At 51.0% G+C, this 15208-nt stretch overlaps 2 protein-coding genes across 2 annotated transcripts; one reads left to right on the top strand and one right to left on the bottom strand.

Moving 5' to 3' along the window:
• Positions 1-11: 11 nt before the first annotated feature.
• LOC118507102 lies at positions 12-14638 on the bottom strand. The gene is made up of 5 exons (XM_036045104.1): positions 14523-14638; positions 14264-14445; positions 6369-7499; positions 2334-2901; positions 12-1066 (listed from the first exon to the last, which is right to left on the bottom strand). The coding sequence occupies exons 1-5, from the start codon at positions 14560-14562 to the stop codon at positions 93-95; spliced, it is 2895 nt and encodes a 964-aa protein (XP_035900997.1). The 5' UTR covers positions 14563-14638; the 3' UTR covers positions 12-92.
• Positions 2058-4787, top strand: LOC118505910. Its single transcript, XM_036042369.1, has 3 exons — positions 2058-2250; positions 2318-3277; positions 3738-4787. The coding sequence occupies exons 1-3, from the start codon at positions 2196-2198 to the stop codon at positions 4724-4726; spliced, it is 2004 nt and encodes a 667-aa protein (XP_035898262.1). The 5' UTR covers positions 2058-2195; the 3' UTR covers positions 4727-4787.
• Positions 14639-15208: the final 570 nt, after the last annotated feature.

Raw genomic sequence — 15208 nt, 5'->3', positions numbered from 1 at the left:
GTCAAACGTGATAATTATTTTGAGCTTAAATATAAGCCATTATTTATTGTGTTTTTTTTTTACAAATAAGCTGAGGATGGACGTATTTTAACTTATCCAAGGGAGAACGGAGCCGCAGCACGGGTCGAGAGCGTGAACACACCCTCAGTGCCAGTGCCAAAGTTGGACGGCTCACCGCCCATCGGACGGCTCGGACCCTGCACGGAGCAGTTTCCAGTCAGAATCTCATCGTACGAACCGCACCGGACCGAGCTGAATCCACCGGATACAATCGATTCGGCCAGGAACTCGTACGCACGACCGTGCGCACAAGCACCAGTAATGTCAACACCACAACCAGGCTGAGTACGTCCTCCGTTCGGGTAGAAGGAGGCCTGGCCAAGGGGCAGATCGAACCCAAGCAGACCAGCGTTGGTGTGGATCGACTCCACGTACTGCGCATCGTTCAGCGTCAACCGATCGTTGCTGTCGAGCGAGAACAGTGGCAGGGCCGGATCCATACCGAAGATCGTGTTCAGACGGCCGAACTGGAAGAATCCAGCATTTCCGGCTGCGTGCGCACCGAGACTGTGGCCCGCGATGCTGATGCTAGCGAAGCTGATGTTCGTGGTGAACTGCAGGAAGTTGATGAACGTCGACACCACGTTACCGACGGCGGACACACGTGCCCGGGCGAACGGATAGTTGATGGTCTGCGCACCGACTCCCCAGTCGACGGTGATCACGTTAAAGTCGCCACGATCCAACCAAGCGTCCTTCAGGATCATGTTCACCTCCGAGAACCCATCGTTGTTCCAGCCGTGAATGATGAAGCGGGTCGGATTGGCAGCGTTGAAGCTCGAGCCGGTTATGGAATCAGCATTGTTCAGCTGCAGGACCTGTGGCGTGTCACGGTTGCTGCGGGTGTACAGCCGGAAGATCGTATCGGTGGCGGCCGTAAAGTGAGGCTCCGGCACAGTCTCGTCAATATTGTACGGGTTCAGGTTGGCCAGATGTAGCCGTCCATTACCGTCCGGAATGAGCATCCACTGGTCGGGAGCAGGAGCGGACAGGGAAGCTGCATGAGCTGTGGAGAGGATCGATTAACATCCAAAGGTACCCCATACGAAGGTGATATCTCCATCAACACTTACCAGCAGCCACCAGTCCGAGAAGCAGCAGAGCAGCACTATGTCTGTACATTTTGAACACTCCTTCGCGTGCAGGCACTCGCAGGTAGCAGAGGTCGACTGTTTAATCTGACTGACAGCAATCCGTAGTTTAGGAAGGTGGTTTTATAGCACCCTCAGGCCTGCCCGTTGGCGTAACGCTTCCGAAACCTTCGATGGTCCTATTGGGCGTAAATCGTCCACCGCTTATCGCCAGCTGGTCGACTGATTAGTGGGGAATGGGAGAGCCTAAGCAAGCCTGCCACATAGAACTGCAAATTTGGACGACGGAGATATTGGAGATATTGAGGAGCGGACAGTAATGGGTGCCTTGCTACTGGTTGTTGTTTTTCGTACAGCTAAAAATCGCAGCATTCTTCGATTTGTTGTCATGAAACGTATCGTGCTCGCGCGATACTTGGCGGATATTCGATAAGCGCGCACGGAGGCAGGTGTTTATTGTTTTATGGTGGGAAATCCGAGGGCAGGTGCGTGTAAGGTGCCCCTATCAACAACAGTGACATTTGGTTTACAAACAACCCGACGAAAATTTCGAAGAAACTTCCTCGTGGGGGAGATCGTTGGCGATTGTTGGGGGTAGATAATCCATTTTGGTACCAAAATAGCAGCACTACTCGAGGCATGACAAGTTGGGCGTTTTCCAGTTTGCTAAGATTGACCTCCCAGGATATCGGAACAACCATACACCTGTTGATCTGCGACGATTCAAGAGAAATTAGCAACACGTGATATAGATTGCAAGCGCACGCATGCAACCAGAACGGTGTCGTACGTGTTGGAATCGGACGATAAGAAGCGATCCTTCCTCGCACCATCGAGGGTCAGTTCAATGTTAAAACGTAACCGTTTGACGTACAGGTAGCAGTCGTATCAAAGCTGGCGTGACGTACGCTTAGATTATCGATATTGACGCTGCGCTAGTCTAACTGTCCACCAGGAGTGAGATAAGTTACGGGAAATCGGTATAAAAGGTACGATCGATTAGCTGATTTAGTTTGATCTGTGTAACGGTCAGGTACAGGGGCGATGGCCAAGGGAGCGACTCTTATTTGCGTTTTGCTGGCTGTGCAGCTCTTCGGAGGTAATAAAATTGTAGGAAGGAGGTCTTTTGTACGATTGTTTTAACAGCTTAAAATCGTTGTTGCTAGCGTACGCCTCACCTGCCGACAGCTGGAAGCTGGTGCCGGACGAGTCGGGGCGCCTGCGTCTGATCAACACCAATCCCTACGCCATCCCGGAGAACGATAACGAGGTCGAGCCGCTGTTCAACCCAGAGACGGATGTGATTTTCCGACTCTTTACGCGTCGTAATCCGGCCCACGGTCAGGTGCTTCAGTGGAACAATCCAGCCTCCGTGCAAAACTCCAACTTTGTCGCCTCGCACCCAACGCGCTTTACCATCCACGGATGGAATGGCGGCGAGACGTCCGGTTTGCATGCCAACATCCGTCAGAACTATCTCGGTGTGGGAGATTTCAACGTGATTGCCGTCGATTGGGGAGCAGGCGCCCAGACGGCTAACTACATTGCCGCCCGTAACCGTGTTGCTTCCGTTGGTGATATCATCTCGCGCATGGTGAATACCCTCGTCTCGGCTACGGGTACGTCGCGCAACAACATCTACCTGATCGGACATAGTTTGGGTGCTCATGCCGCCGGTAACGCGGGCAAGATGCAGAATGGACAGCTGAACACGATCATCGGACTGGATCCGGCCGGTCCGCTGTTCTCGCTATCGGATGCGGATGTTATGGCACCGCGTGATGCTCAGTACACGGAGTCGATCTTCACCAATGCTGGTCTGCTTGGGTTCGATCTGCCACTGTCGGATTCTAACTTCTACCCGAACGGAGGTCGTTCGCAGCCTGGTTGTGGCATCGATGTGTCTGGAAACTGTGCCCACTCGAGAGCTCACGAACTGTACGCAGAATCGGTTTCAACGACCATCGGCTTCCGTTCGACGCGTTGCGCTAGCCATGGTGAGATAGTGGCTGGACAGTGTACTCCGACCGGTAATGCTAATATGGGCGGTGAGCCATCGAACCAGGGCCGTGGTGTGAACGGTATGTTTATCGTGAACACCAATGGTGCGACTCCATTCGCTCAGGGCTAATCAGTCGAATTCTATCCCAGGGATATATCTTGTACAATAAACGAAAGACTGCAAAGTTAGTGTAAATATTGATGGCGTAGTTCATTTTGAGAGTGCTAAGATTGCACTAGCATGTGTTTAGTTTCTAAACTCCACTTCTCTCTTATCGATTTAACAATCTTCCTATATTGATTATACATTCGAAGATAACCTTCCAATCAAAATATAGGCTCGTTCCCATATCTTGCAGTACATTTGAACTATCATCCTGACGTCAGCGGCACGGTTGGAAATTCCGATCGAGCAGAAAGTTTATCTCCGCTAGAGTATTAATCTCTCTAGATATTGGTGATAGCTTGACAACCCCCCCGGCTAGGCTTTACGTTATAAATTGAGTTAGCCGTTTTTGTGAACTATGCAGTGTCGCATATCAGAACGGTTAGCAAAAATGGTTCGCGCTGCTTTTGTTCTGCTAGCTACGCAGCTGCTGCTCGTCGCTGCCCTACCGGTGGACCACTCAAACTGGCATCTTGTGCCGGACAGTGATGGCAGACTACATCTGGTCAACGTCAATCCTTACGATCTTCCGGACGATCCATCCGCAATCGTGCCGAGCTTCGTTCCCGAGCAGGATTTAATCTTCCGCCTGTTTACCCGTTCGAACCCAACGACCGCACAGGTGCTGGAGTTTGGAAATCCCGCCTCTATTGCCGGTTCCAACTTCAACCCGGCACACCCGACACGCTTCACCATTCACGGTTGGAACAGCAACGGAAACGATGGCATGAACACGAACATCCGCGACCGGTACCTTAGCATCGGAGAGTATAACATGATCAGCGTTGACTGGAGTGCTGGCGCGGTGAATCCGAACTATATCGCCGCCCGTAATGCTGTCGGGCCGGCCGGTGCAGCGGTGGCGTCCTTCATCGATCAGCTCGTTGCTGCTGGTGCTTCGGTGGACAATATGTACGTGATCGGGTTCAGCCTGGGAGCGCACGTGGCAGGTAATGCTGGAAAGGGACAGGGTGGGCGCGTGAACACGGTGATCGCACTCGATCCGGCAGGACCGCTGTTTTCGCTTGGTCAACCGGATGCTGTGTCACCGGCCGATGGACGGTACGTGGAGATGATCATGACCAATGGTGGTTTGCTCGGTAGCAGCACACCGATGGGACAGGCTACTTTCACGCCGAACGGTGGCCGCACGCAACCGGGCTGTGGAACCGACATTGCCGGTGGCTGTGCGCATGGACGTGCGCCAGCTTTCTACGCTGAGTCGATCACCAGTTCGGTACCGTTCCGTGCCACACGTTGCGCCGGTATCCAGGAAGTTGTGGAAGGAAACTGTACGCCAAGCGGAGCGGACGCTATCATGGGCGGAGAACCATCGAACTATGGACGGGGTGTTAGTGGAGTGTACTTCCTGACTACGAACGATGCAGCACCGTTTGCTCGAGGCTAGACAGCGACTACGATACGATATGGCTGTAAATAAATGTGGGGATGTTGATAAACATGCACAATTCGAATGCTCCATCTGTTTTAACAAAAAGAACTCAGCGCCTGCCTGACTGATGGCGCGGTCCGGTGACAGAGGCGATAATGGCGCCGGTCTTCACACGGCAGGACCGGGGTTCCAATCCCATCTAGATTGCTTCTTCTAAAGAGAGGTAGAAGATAGTAAGTTGTAAAGAATACTTGGCTAAACATCACTGAACTGTTTTTTCTTAAATATCTTCTGAACTGAGGAACGATCCGGTGACCGAGGCAATAGCGGCGACAGTCTTCACATCGATGGCGCTCAAATTCTATCCAGATCGCCTCCCCGCACGTAGGACTGACGAGGCGATAAGTTTCGAGTTCATAAGGGCATGGAAGGTGTTGTTGCTACGGGAACAACAGTGGACGTAAAACGTCCCCGTTGGTGAACCGGCCACGCGAAGGTATGGCCGATTCGGAAAAGAAGTCGCGCACCTTCCTTCGGGCGTTGAATCAACGGATGCAACGTACCTCGCACAGGTCAGACAAGTGGCTTCATTCCCGGATTACCGGGCGATCTTCCAAAAGTGGACCTGATGAGAGGGGCGGTCACGATTCTTCCAATTCCTCCGACGGAGCAGTTGGTACTACTAGAGCACCGGCCCGAATTCCGTAGGGAGGACGAGGTCGAATCTTCCGCTGACCAACGCCTGGACACTGGCTTTTCTCCTAGCTTCCGACGAAGTGGTAGACACCGCTGAGGTGTCGGATCCGGTCTTCGGAGGGGAGCAAGGGGAGATTTCCGGAGGCTTCTCACAGTCACGATTCCTAGTAATTTCCGTTGGAGTGGTAGACACCGCTAAGGGGTCGAATCCGTTCTCCGGAGGGAAGGATTATTTCGGATCTCGTGCCTGCAAAGAAACTCTTACGAAGTGTTCGTTTCGCCGGCTAAGAATTGTGTCCTCTTTATTTAATAAGTTGATTTCTTAAATACTAATTTTGGGGTACCTTAGAATGAGACGAAAGATCATTCTTTCTTGTTTAACTATTGCCTTCCCAGATTGTGTTTACGTATCCTTTATGCTAACGCCGCATTATGCTAAAGTTTAACTCACTATCGTGGTCGCAAACCACCAGTTCAAACCCATGCTATAATGTTTGTTCATTGATCAGGAACACTTGCGTTTCACATAAGGTAAACATTCATCGCGCTGGACGCACTTGCCGTTTGTCACATGCTGTAATGTAAACGTTAATCGCGCTGAATGCGCATGTTGAGGCGCGCTTTGTTCTGTAAACATTTTCGATGCTCTAGCACCGCGCTAAAGGCGTTGTGTACGCCACACTGTATCGTAAACATTGGTCACGCGCTGCTAATGCCTTATCCGCGCTGATTTGCTGCCTAAGCTGAAATCTTCTCGTTGCGTGGGACATTCTATCGAAAGAATTGTTTCTTTCATGCAACATGTTTAATCAAGATTTGGTTTGATTATGCCCAAGGTTACCTTCCTCTGTCCCTAGCGCTGTCGCGTTCGCAACAGAAGGAGAAGAAGTTCATCAAGGAAAACAATATGATATAATGAAATATGGCCGACTTTATTGAACTCTAATATCACTTCTTCTTAACCCCGGGCAAACGGACTCTGGGCGTTGGTGGTGAGGAAATAAACTCCATTCACACCGCGTCCAATGTTCGAAGGCTCACCGCCCATACGCGCGTTAGCTCCCGACGATACGCAGTTGTTGTTCAGGATCTGATCGTAGTTGGCGCAACGGACAGAGTTGAAGCCACTCTGGGCCGGGCGGACCGACTCAGCGAAGAACTGATGAGCACGGCTATGTGCGCAGGTACCCGCCAGATCAACGCCACATCCAGGCTGGCTACGGCCTCCGTTGGGGTAGAAATCGGCCTGACCGAGGGGCAGATCGAAACCGAGCAGTCCACCGTTCGTGTGGATAACCTCAACGTAGTTAGCATCACCCGACGCAACACGGTTGGCTGGATCGTTGATCGAGAACAGTGGCAGGGCAGGGTCCAAAGCGACGACCGTGTTCAGGCGACCACGAGTCACGCGCTTGCCAACAATACCGGCAGTATGACCACCGAGACTGTGTCCAGTAACGTACACATTGTTGAAGGACATGCCTCCACTCTGGTTCAGGAAATCGATGAAACGGGCGACCGCAGCTCCGACAGCATTGATGTGGTTACGAGACGTCACGTAGTTAGGGTTCTGTGCGCCGCCACCCCAGTCAACAACGATCACGTTGATGTCAGCCCGATCAAGATAGGCATTGCGGATAGCAACGTTCACTTCCGATCCTCCATTGTTGTTCCAGCCGTGGATGATGAAACGAGTTTGACGACCACCGTTCCAGTGCGGTCCAAGGGTTCCAGCGTTACCAGGAGTGATGCGATGTCCACTGTTACGGTTGTTGCGGGTGAATAGCAAGAAGATGGTGTCGGCATCAGCATTGAACAAAGGTGCAGGCTCATCCTGGCTGCCCAGATTGAAGGGATCGGTGTTTACCAGATGCAGACGGCCATCACCATCGGGCACAAGCTGCCAGTTCTGCTCGTATCCCTGCTCTTCGTAGGGCTCCGGAATCAGCTCCTCGCCGGTTCTCTTGTAGGGCTCCGGAATCAGCTCCTCGCCGGTTCTCTTGTAGGGTTCAGGAATCAGCTCCTCGCCGGTTCTCTTGTAAGGCTCCGGAATATGCTCCTCGCCTACCTCCTCATAGGGTTCCGGAATCAGTTCCTCGCCGACGCGCTTGTACGGCTCGGGTATATGTTCCTCGCCAACTTCCTCATTCAGAGGAAGGGCTGTGGCTATTTTAATAATAAAAACCCAACAGATTAATACTCACATCCTTTTCTACTTACTCACGGATGGATATTAAGCACACCAGCTTGTTACTTACCAGCCGCCACGCAGAAGATCAGCAATGCGAAAAGCTTCATCTTGGTCTGGGTCTTCCCCGCTGACTAAAGGAAAACCGCGTTGTGGTTCGTTTTTTATATCAAGCCGCAGGGATCCGCAGCTCATCATAGTGACGTGCTGATCGAAGATATATTTCGGCACAAAAGCACTACACCTTCGATCCCCACTAATCTAATCTTAATGACGAAGGATTGCAGTTATTTTTGGGGTACTATAAATCGAATTCATGCTTACCATGTGGTCAGATAGTCCAAGAAGATTTTGATAAGGAGTACACAAAGAAGCAACAGCAAATAAATGAAGAGCGTAATTTTATTTTGTGTTTGTACACTGGTACTTATTTCTTTTATTTCACTTAAAACACAATTAAAACGAACATTAAAACAAACGTAAAATACGAGGCCGCGCGCGAGCCACGTCTGTCCCGGAACCGTGATGAGCAGAGAGTCCCCAAGGATCCGCATGATCCTTACTCACGAACTTCTACGCTCTTAAAGCGCATCCCCGATCGTTGATAGAGCGAGACAGCCATATCCGCTACACATCGGATGCTGTCAGTTCCCAGACGGCATAGAGCGCACGGTTAGGCTACGCTCTAATCAGGATGCAACATCTCCCCCGGCTAATTGAGCTGATAGGCTCCAAGCCGACGCGGAAGTCTTCTAACTCGAGAAGACCTGCGTGGCAAATCTAACAGCCGCTGAGAGGTCCTACCTTTGTAACGGTTGGAAAGCTCGGGAGGATGTAACGATTGGGATGTCGTCACAGGGACATCCGTCGGGGCGCTCGGTGCTAGTGATGTTAATGTGAACGATGACGGTGGTGGCGCGGACGATTCGCACCTGCCTGTCTGCGATGCCGGCTGGGTCGGTTCATGTCGGGAAAACGAAGGCCATTCCGCTAGCAGCACGTCGAGCGGTATCTGATGCTTCTGGGTTGCACTGCCAGCGACACGTCGCCTTATTTGGTTTATGTGGCGCCGAAGTAAACGTCCGCTGTCCGCAATGACATCATACATAACTCTTCCACAGCTTCGCACGATCTTTCCAGGTATCCACTTCCAAGAGTTTCGGTGGAACGATTTTGTAGAAACGAGCTCGCCTGGTTGAAATCTCCGCACTGAAATAGAGGAGGGAGCAGATAATGAGTGTGACGATGGGGGCCGCAACAGCTCCAGTGCTGTTCTGATGGGGCGGCCGAACATTTCCTCAGCAGGAGTTTTCTGTTGGCTCAACTGCGCGTTTGGTGTCGATCTGTATGCCATGAGGAAAAGTTCCAGCGCTTCGTCCAGGGATGTCTCGTCGCTCTGGATCTTCCGCAGCGCTCGTTTGAGCGTATCGACAAAACGCTCCGCCTGACCATTCGATTGTGGGTGGAATGGCGCCGTAGTGACGTGGTCGATCCCGTTGCTGTTGCAAAACTCCTCAAACAGGCTGCTTGTAAATTGGGGCCCGTTGTCACTAACCAGCGTTTCCGGCATACCGAAGCGAGCGAAAATGTTCCGTAGCATGGAAATAGTGGCGGATGTTGTTGTGCTCGATGTTTTGTAGATCTCAGGCCACTTGGAGAAGGCGTCAACAACGACTAAAAAGTAAAAACCTTCCCATGGCCCAGCGTAGTCCACGTGTACTCTACGCCAGGTGCCCGTTGGTGTTGGCCATGCCGCTGGTGTCGCTCGAGGGGGTGCTTTTGCGGCTGCCGAACAAGATCCGCACGAGGCCACGTAGCTCATAATATCGTCGTCGATCATCGGCCAATACAGAAAACTTCGCGCGATGGCTTTCATTCTCTGCATCCCCGGATGTCCTTTGTGCAACTGAACTAAACAACGGGAACGCAGCTTCTCCGGGATGACCACTCTCTCCCCAAAAAGTACACAACCCTCAACGGTTGAGAGGGATTCCTTCCGATTGTGGTACCGTGCCAATTCTGCTCCGAAAGAATCGTCATGTGGCCATCCGTCTTGCACGTACTTGTGCACTTTCCGGAGCAAAGGGTCAGCCTGTGTAGCTACCTGCACGTCCCTGAAACATAGGGGAAATGAACTGAGCGCGTTAACGGCAACTGACCTTAAGTCCTCCTCTAGTTCCACGCTTGCGATCACGTATTCGGCTTCAGGTTTCGTGTGGTGTTGTATTAGCCGGGATAACACATCAGCGTTTCCAAATGAGCCTGTTGGAATGTACTCGATGCCCATGTCGTACAGCTGAAGCGTAAGTGCAAACCTTTGGAGCCTGTTTGCCGTGTACGTTGGAATCCCCTTTTTGCTGCCAAATATGCGTACTAGTGGTCGGTGGTCGGTCTGAAGCGTGAAATGACGACCGAATATCATGCGATGAAATTTGGTTACAGCGAAAATTATAGCCAGTCCCTCTCGATCGATTTGGCTATAACCAGTTTCCGCTTTGCTGAGCGCTCTGGATGCATGCTGTACCACTTTTAAGGATCCGTCTGGGTACTTGTGAGATAGAGTTGCCCCTAATCCAACCGAAGATGCATCGGCGGAAACAACTATGTCACGCTTCGGGTCGTAGTGAGTTAGCAAGAGTTCCGATGATAAAAGCGCTTTGAATTGGTCGAACACCTTCTGGCAGTCTGATGTCCACTGAAACGAGCTTCCGTCTAGTAGCAACCTATCCAAAGGATAGCGTAAGTTGCGCATGTTTGGGATAAATTTGGCATAAAAATTTATCGCACCGATGAATGACCGAACACCTGTGACGTCTTTCGGAGGAGGTAGCTGTTTTATGGCGTCGATCTTGGCTGGGTTGGGTCGCAGGCCTCGGCTGTCGATGATGTGCCCAAGGTAACGGATTTCCGGCTTGTTGAATGCGCACTTTTCTTTTCGAATGGTAAACCCGTAATCCATTATGCGCTTCAGGGTTTCTTCAAGGGCGGAATCGTGCTCTTCCTGCGTTCTTCCTCCGACGATTACATCATCCATATATGCGGATACTCCATTTACACCGGCAAGCATTTTGTCCATTATTTGTTGGAAAGCACCAGGCGCCACTTTGATGCCTGGAGGGAGCCTGTTATAATGATACAGGCCTCGGTGCGTGTTGATGGTAAGCAGGGGTCGGCTCTTCTCTTCTATTTCCACCTGCAAAAATGCGTCGGATAGATCAATTTGTGTAAAGATAATGCATCGGGCTAGCTTTGAAAAAATGTCCTGTGGTAACGGAAGCGGATACTCATGAGCGTGTAGCGCTGCATTCAATCCAGTCGAATAGTCTCCGCATAATCGTAGTTTACCGTTTGCTTTCCGCACCACAACGACTGGTGCAGCCCAATCCGAAAAGTCACAAGGTGTGATGATCCCCAGATTTTCAAGCCGATCTAGCTCCTTGTTTACGGCATCTTCCATCGCGTATGCGACCGGACGTTTCGGACGAAATACTGGTTGGCTATCCTGTCGCAGCTGTAGATGAATTTGCGCTTTGGTGCACAGGCCTGTTCCGTGAAAAACTGTCGGAAATTTTTTCTCCCATGATCGTGGTTCCGCTGTTCTGATGTGATTACAAAAATTATCCATTGGAATCGTAGCCAAACCGAAAAGATGAATAAGGTCAGCCCCGAGCAACGACAGATCGGCTTTTGACACACGGATTGTTGCTCGCTTGATCATGTTGTTTATTTCCACGTTGGCTTCGAACTCACCTTCAAGGCCGAATACATCTCCAGAAGCTGCTTTTGCTCTTACCTTCGGAGGGTTAAGGTGAGGCTTACCCAGTTGCTTCCATAGACGATAGCTGATGACCGAAATGTCCGATCCGGTGTCGAGTTGTAGTCGAGCTGGTTTTTCTCCGATCAGTAAGTTGACGTACTTGTGGTTCTGCTGCACGCTGCACACGTTGACTCGTACTACTCGAGATGATACGGCACGACGATGATCGAACCGCGGCCGTGCTTTGCGTCGGTGGGCAGAGCTGCAAAATCCTTCTCGATGACCCGTACGTCCACAATCACGGCACTTGTTGGCTCTGTAAGTGCATTCGCGGGTCCAATGAAGGGCACCACAAAGCCAACACGGGGTACGGGGTTTAGAAGTTTCGCTTCGCGGGCCTTATTTGGGGTGACGGTCGGTGTTGTTCCGGTAAAAGTGACGGCTGCCTTTAGCTTGCACCGCGTGCACTCTCTCACTGGCATCCGTAGCGATCATTGCACTATCCGCTTTCACGCGCATTAATCGCTGGCAATCCGCTGCTAGCTGCTCCAAAGTGGCGTTCTTCCTGTCTTCGATGGCGGCTAACAATTGCATCCTTATGTCCTGTACGCTTTCGTCCTTCAACCCACACACAAGGATGAGGCATTTAAAATCTTCCTCCGTCATTGAAGAAAATTCCGCATCGACGCACGCTTTGTTCACTCGACAGGTAAATGCTAGCAGGTCCTCGGTGCGCATTTTCGTTATATTAAAACACTTGAAGCGCTTGCTTAACACCGACTCCATTTTGCCGAAAAGAACGCTTAACTTGTCCACCATTTCGTTAAAGGTGAAATCTCTGGGTGCACGCGGCAATATGAAGTTGCTAAAACGGGCGTGTTCGGCGGTCCCAAGTTTGCGTCCTAGGAGTCGAACCTTGGCGGCGTCATCCAAGCGGGAAGCATCTTCTCTGAACAGGTCTACATACCGTGTGTACCATGATGCAAAAGTTATTCCCGCCTCTGGATCGTACCGGAACTCACTAATATTCCCCGCTAGGGCTTCCAATATCAGCTCCGGGTTGCTCGGCTTTGACACAGGTTGCTGGTCCGGGATGTGTGGCTGCAGTTGCTGTTGTTGCTGTTGCACGAGCTGTGATAATAACTGCTGTTGCTGTGCCATTTGCTGCTGCTGTTGAACGAGTTGCTGTTGCAAAAGTTGCAGCGTTTGTTGCAGCGGCGTTGGATCCGATGACACGTGCTGCGCTGACTGGAGGTTGATGAACCCGGCATTAAGGATTCCATTTTGCGAGAGACGACGCTGCTCCTCGGTGATAGGCGTCTCTTCTGGGCTGGACATTCTGCGGCGTTTCTCTGCTTGACGTCGATCGTTTCCACTAATTCTCGTCGCCACTTTTGTGTTTGTACACTGGTACTTATTTCTTTTATTTCACTTAAAACACAATTAAAACGAACATTAAAACAAACGTAAAATACGAGGCCGCGCGCGAGCCACGTCTGTCCCGGAACCGTGATGAGCAGAGAGTCCCCAAGGATCCGCATGATCCTTACTCACGAACTTCTACGCTCTTAAAGCGCATCCCCGATCGTTGATAGAGCGAGACAGCCATATCCGCTACACATCGGATGCTGTCAGTTCCCAGACGGCATAGAGCGCACGGTTAGGCTACGCTCTAATCAGGATGCAACATTTTACACTTCACGTGAACAATGTTTATTATTTGTTTTGATGAATGCGTCAAATTTAGCTTATTCTTTTATCAAAACATCAATCAGGAAGTTAATAGAGCCTAAAATCATGTCTGGAAAAATGTGTCAACACACGACGCCAGTGCTTAGTTCAGCTTAAATACTAATAATTATCTTTATTTTCACAGCAACACGTCCTATCCCCGTGCGAACGGACTCTGGGCATTGGTGGTGAGGAAGAACACACCATTCACGCCGCGTCCAATGTTCGAAGGCTCACCGCCCATACGAGCGTTAGCTCCCGACGACACGCAGTTGTTGTTCAGGATCTGATCGTAGTTGGCGCAACGGATAGAGTTGAAGCCACTCTGCGCCGTACGGACCGATTCGGCAAAGAACTGGAAGGCACGTCCGTGGGCACAGGTACCCGCCAGATCAACGCCACATCCAGGCTGGCTACGGCCTCCATTGGGGTAGAAATCGGCCTGACCGAGGGGCAGATCGAAACCGAGCAGTCCTCCGTTCGTGTGGATAACCTCAACGTAGTTAGCATCACCCGACGCAACACGGTTGGCTGGATCGTTGATCGAGAACAGTGGCAGGGCAGGGTCCAAAGCGACGACCGTGTTCAGGCGACCACGGCTCACGCGCTTGCCAACAATACCGGCAGTATGACCACCGAGACTGTGTCCAGTAACGTACACATTGTTGAAGGCCAATCCTCCACTCTGGTTCAGGAAATCGATGAACCGGGCTACAGTAGCTCCGACAGCATTGATGTGGTTGCGGGACGTCACATAGTTCGGGTTCTGGGCACCTACGCCCCAGTCAACAACGATCACGTTGATGTCAGCACGATCAAGGTAAGCGTTACGAATAAGCACGTTCACTTCCGATCCTCCGTTGTTGTTCCAGCCGTGGATGACGAACCGGGTCTGACGACCACCGTTCCAGTGCGGTCCAAGGGTTCCAGCATTACCAGGCGTAATACGATGTCCACTGTTGCGGTTGTTGCGGGTAAACAACGTGAAGATGGTGTCGGCATCAGCATTGAACAGAGGTGCAGGCTCATCCTGGCTGCCCAGATTGAAGGGATCGGTGTTCACCAGATGCAGACGGCCATCACCATCGGGCACAAGCTGCCAGTTCTGCTCGTATCCCTGCTCTTCGTAGGGTTCCGGAATCAGTTCTTCGCCGGTTCTCTTGTAGGGTTCTGGGATCAGCTCCTCGCCGGTTCTCTTGTAGGGCTCCGGAATCAGCTCCTCGCCGGTTCTCTTGTATGGCTCCGGAATCAGCTCCTCACCGGTTCTCTTGTAGGGCTCCGGAATCAGCTCCTCGCCGGTTCTCTTGTAGGGCTCCGGAATGTGTTCCTCGCCAACTTCCTCATTCAGAGGAAGGGCAGTGGCTACAAAGCGGGAAACAAACGGGTTATCGATAAACAAAAAAAGATCGACAAAAACCCAACTACTGCCCAAAACTTACCGATTGCCAAGCAAAGACCCAATACTGCGAATACCTTCATTATGGGTGAGTTACTTCCCTTGTACTGAAGCTACCAAAAATCGAACCTTCACTTTTATATGGTGGCGGGTCGAAATTATGTTTTGTTCCCACGGGTTCATTTCTCACCGGTTAATCGAACGGCGAGAAATGATCTAGAAGGAAAGTATTGTGCATAAAATGGCTAATCTTATCACGGTTGTAGTAAGGTCAAGCGACTGTGAGACTTTTCGCAGATCGCGCCTTGGCTCGCCGGGGGGTGATAAGAAATCACACTCCAAAACGGGTACGCTGTATATCGCTAATCGTACGATTTTACTACCGATTTGCTTAGTCCAGGCGACATCGATTATAGGTCCATGCGTGCATTCTTATCGCCCGCTTAACAGGTCAATTAATTCGATTGGGTATAAATTCGGAATTCGGGTGTTTGCGTCATGAGCTAATCTGGTCTAATCTTATCTAATCCAATATCGTACTATTCAAATGTGCCTTTATGTACAGTGGCAACCGAACACTTTCTCTATCTGGAGTTCAGTAATGTTGGTTTGTGCACTACGGCTCATCTCAGAATGATTATTATTAACTTATGCTCAATAAAAGTTTCCCTATTCTTAAGTTGCGCCCGTTAAAAGTTAGGCACGTTGTGCTGACGAGGTCTGAGACCG

The sequence above is a fragment of the Anopheles stephensi genome, chromosome 2 (genome assembly GCF_013141755.1).
Source record: "Anopheles stephensi strain Indian chromosome 2, UCI_ANSTEP_V1.0, whole genome shotgun sequence".
NCBI classification, from domain to species: domain Eukaryota; kingdom Metazoa; phylum Arthropoda; class Insecta; order Diptera; family Culicidae; genus Anopheles; species Anopheles stephensi.
This window is presented reverse-complemented; position numbering and strand designations above follow the sequence as displayed.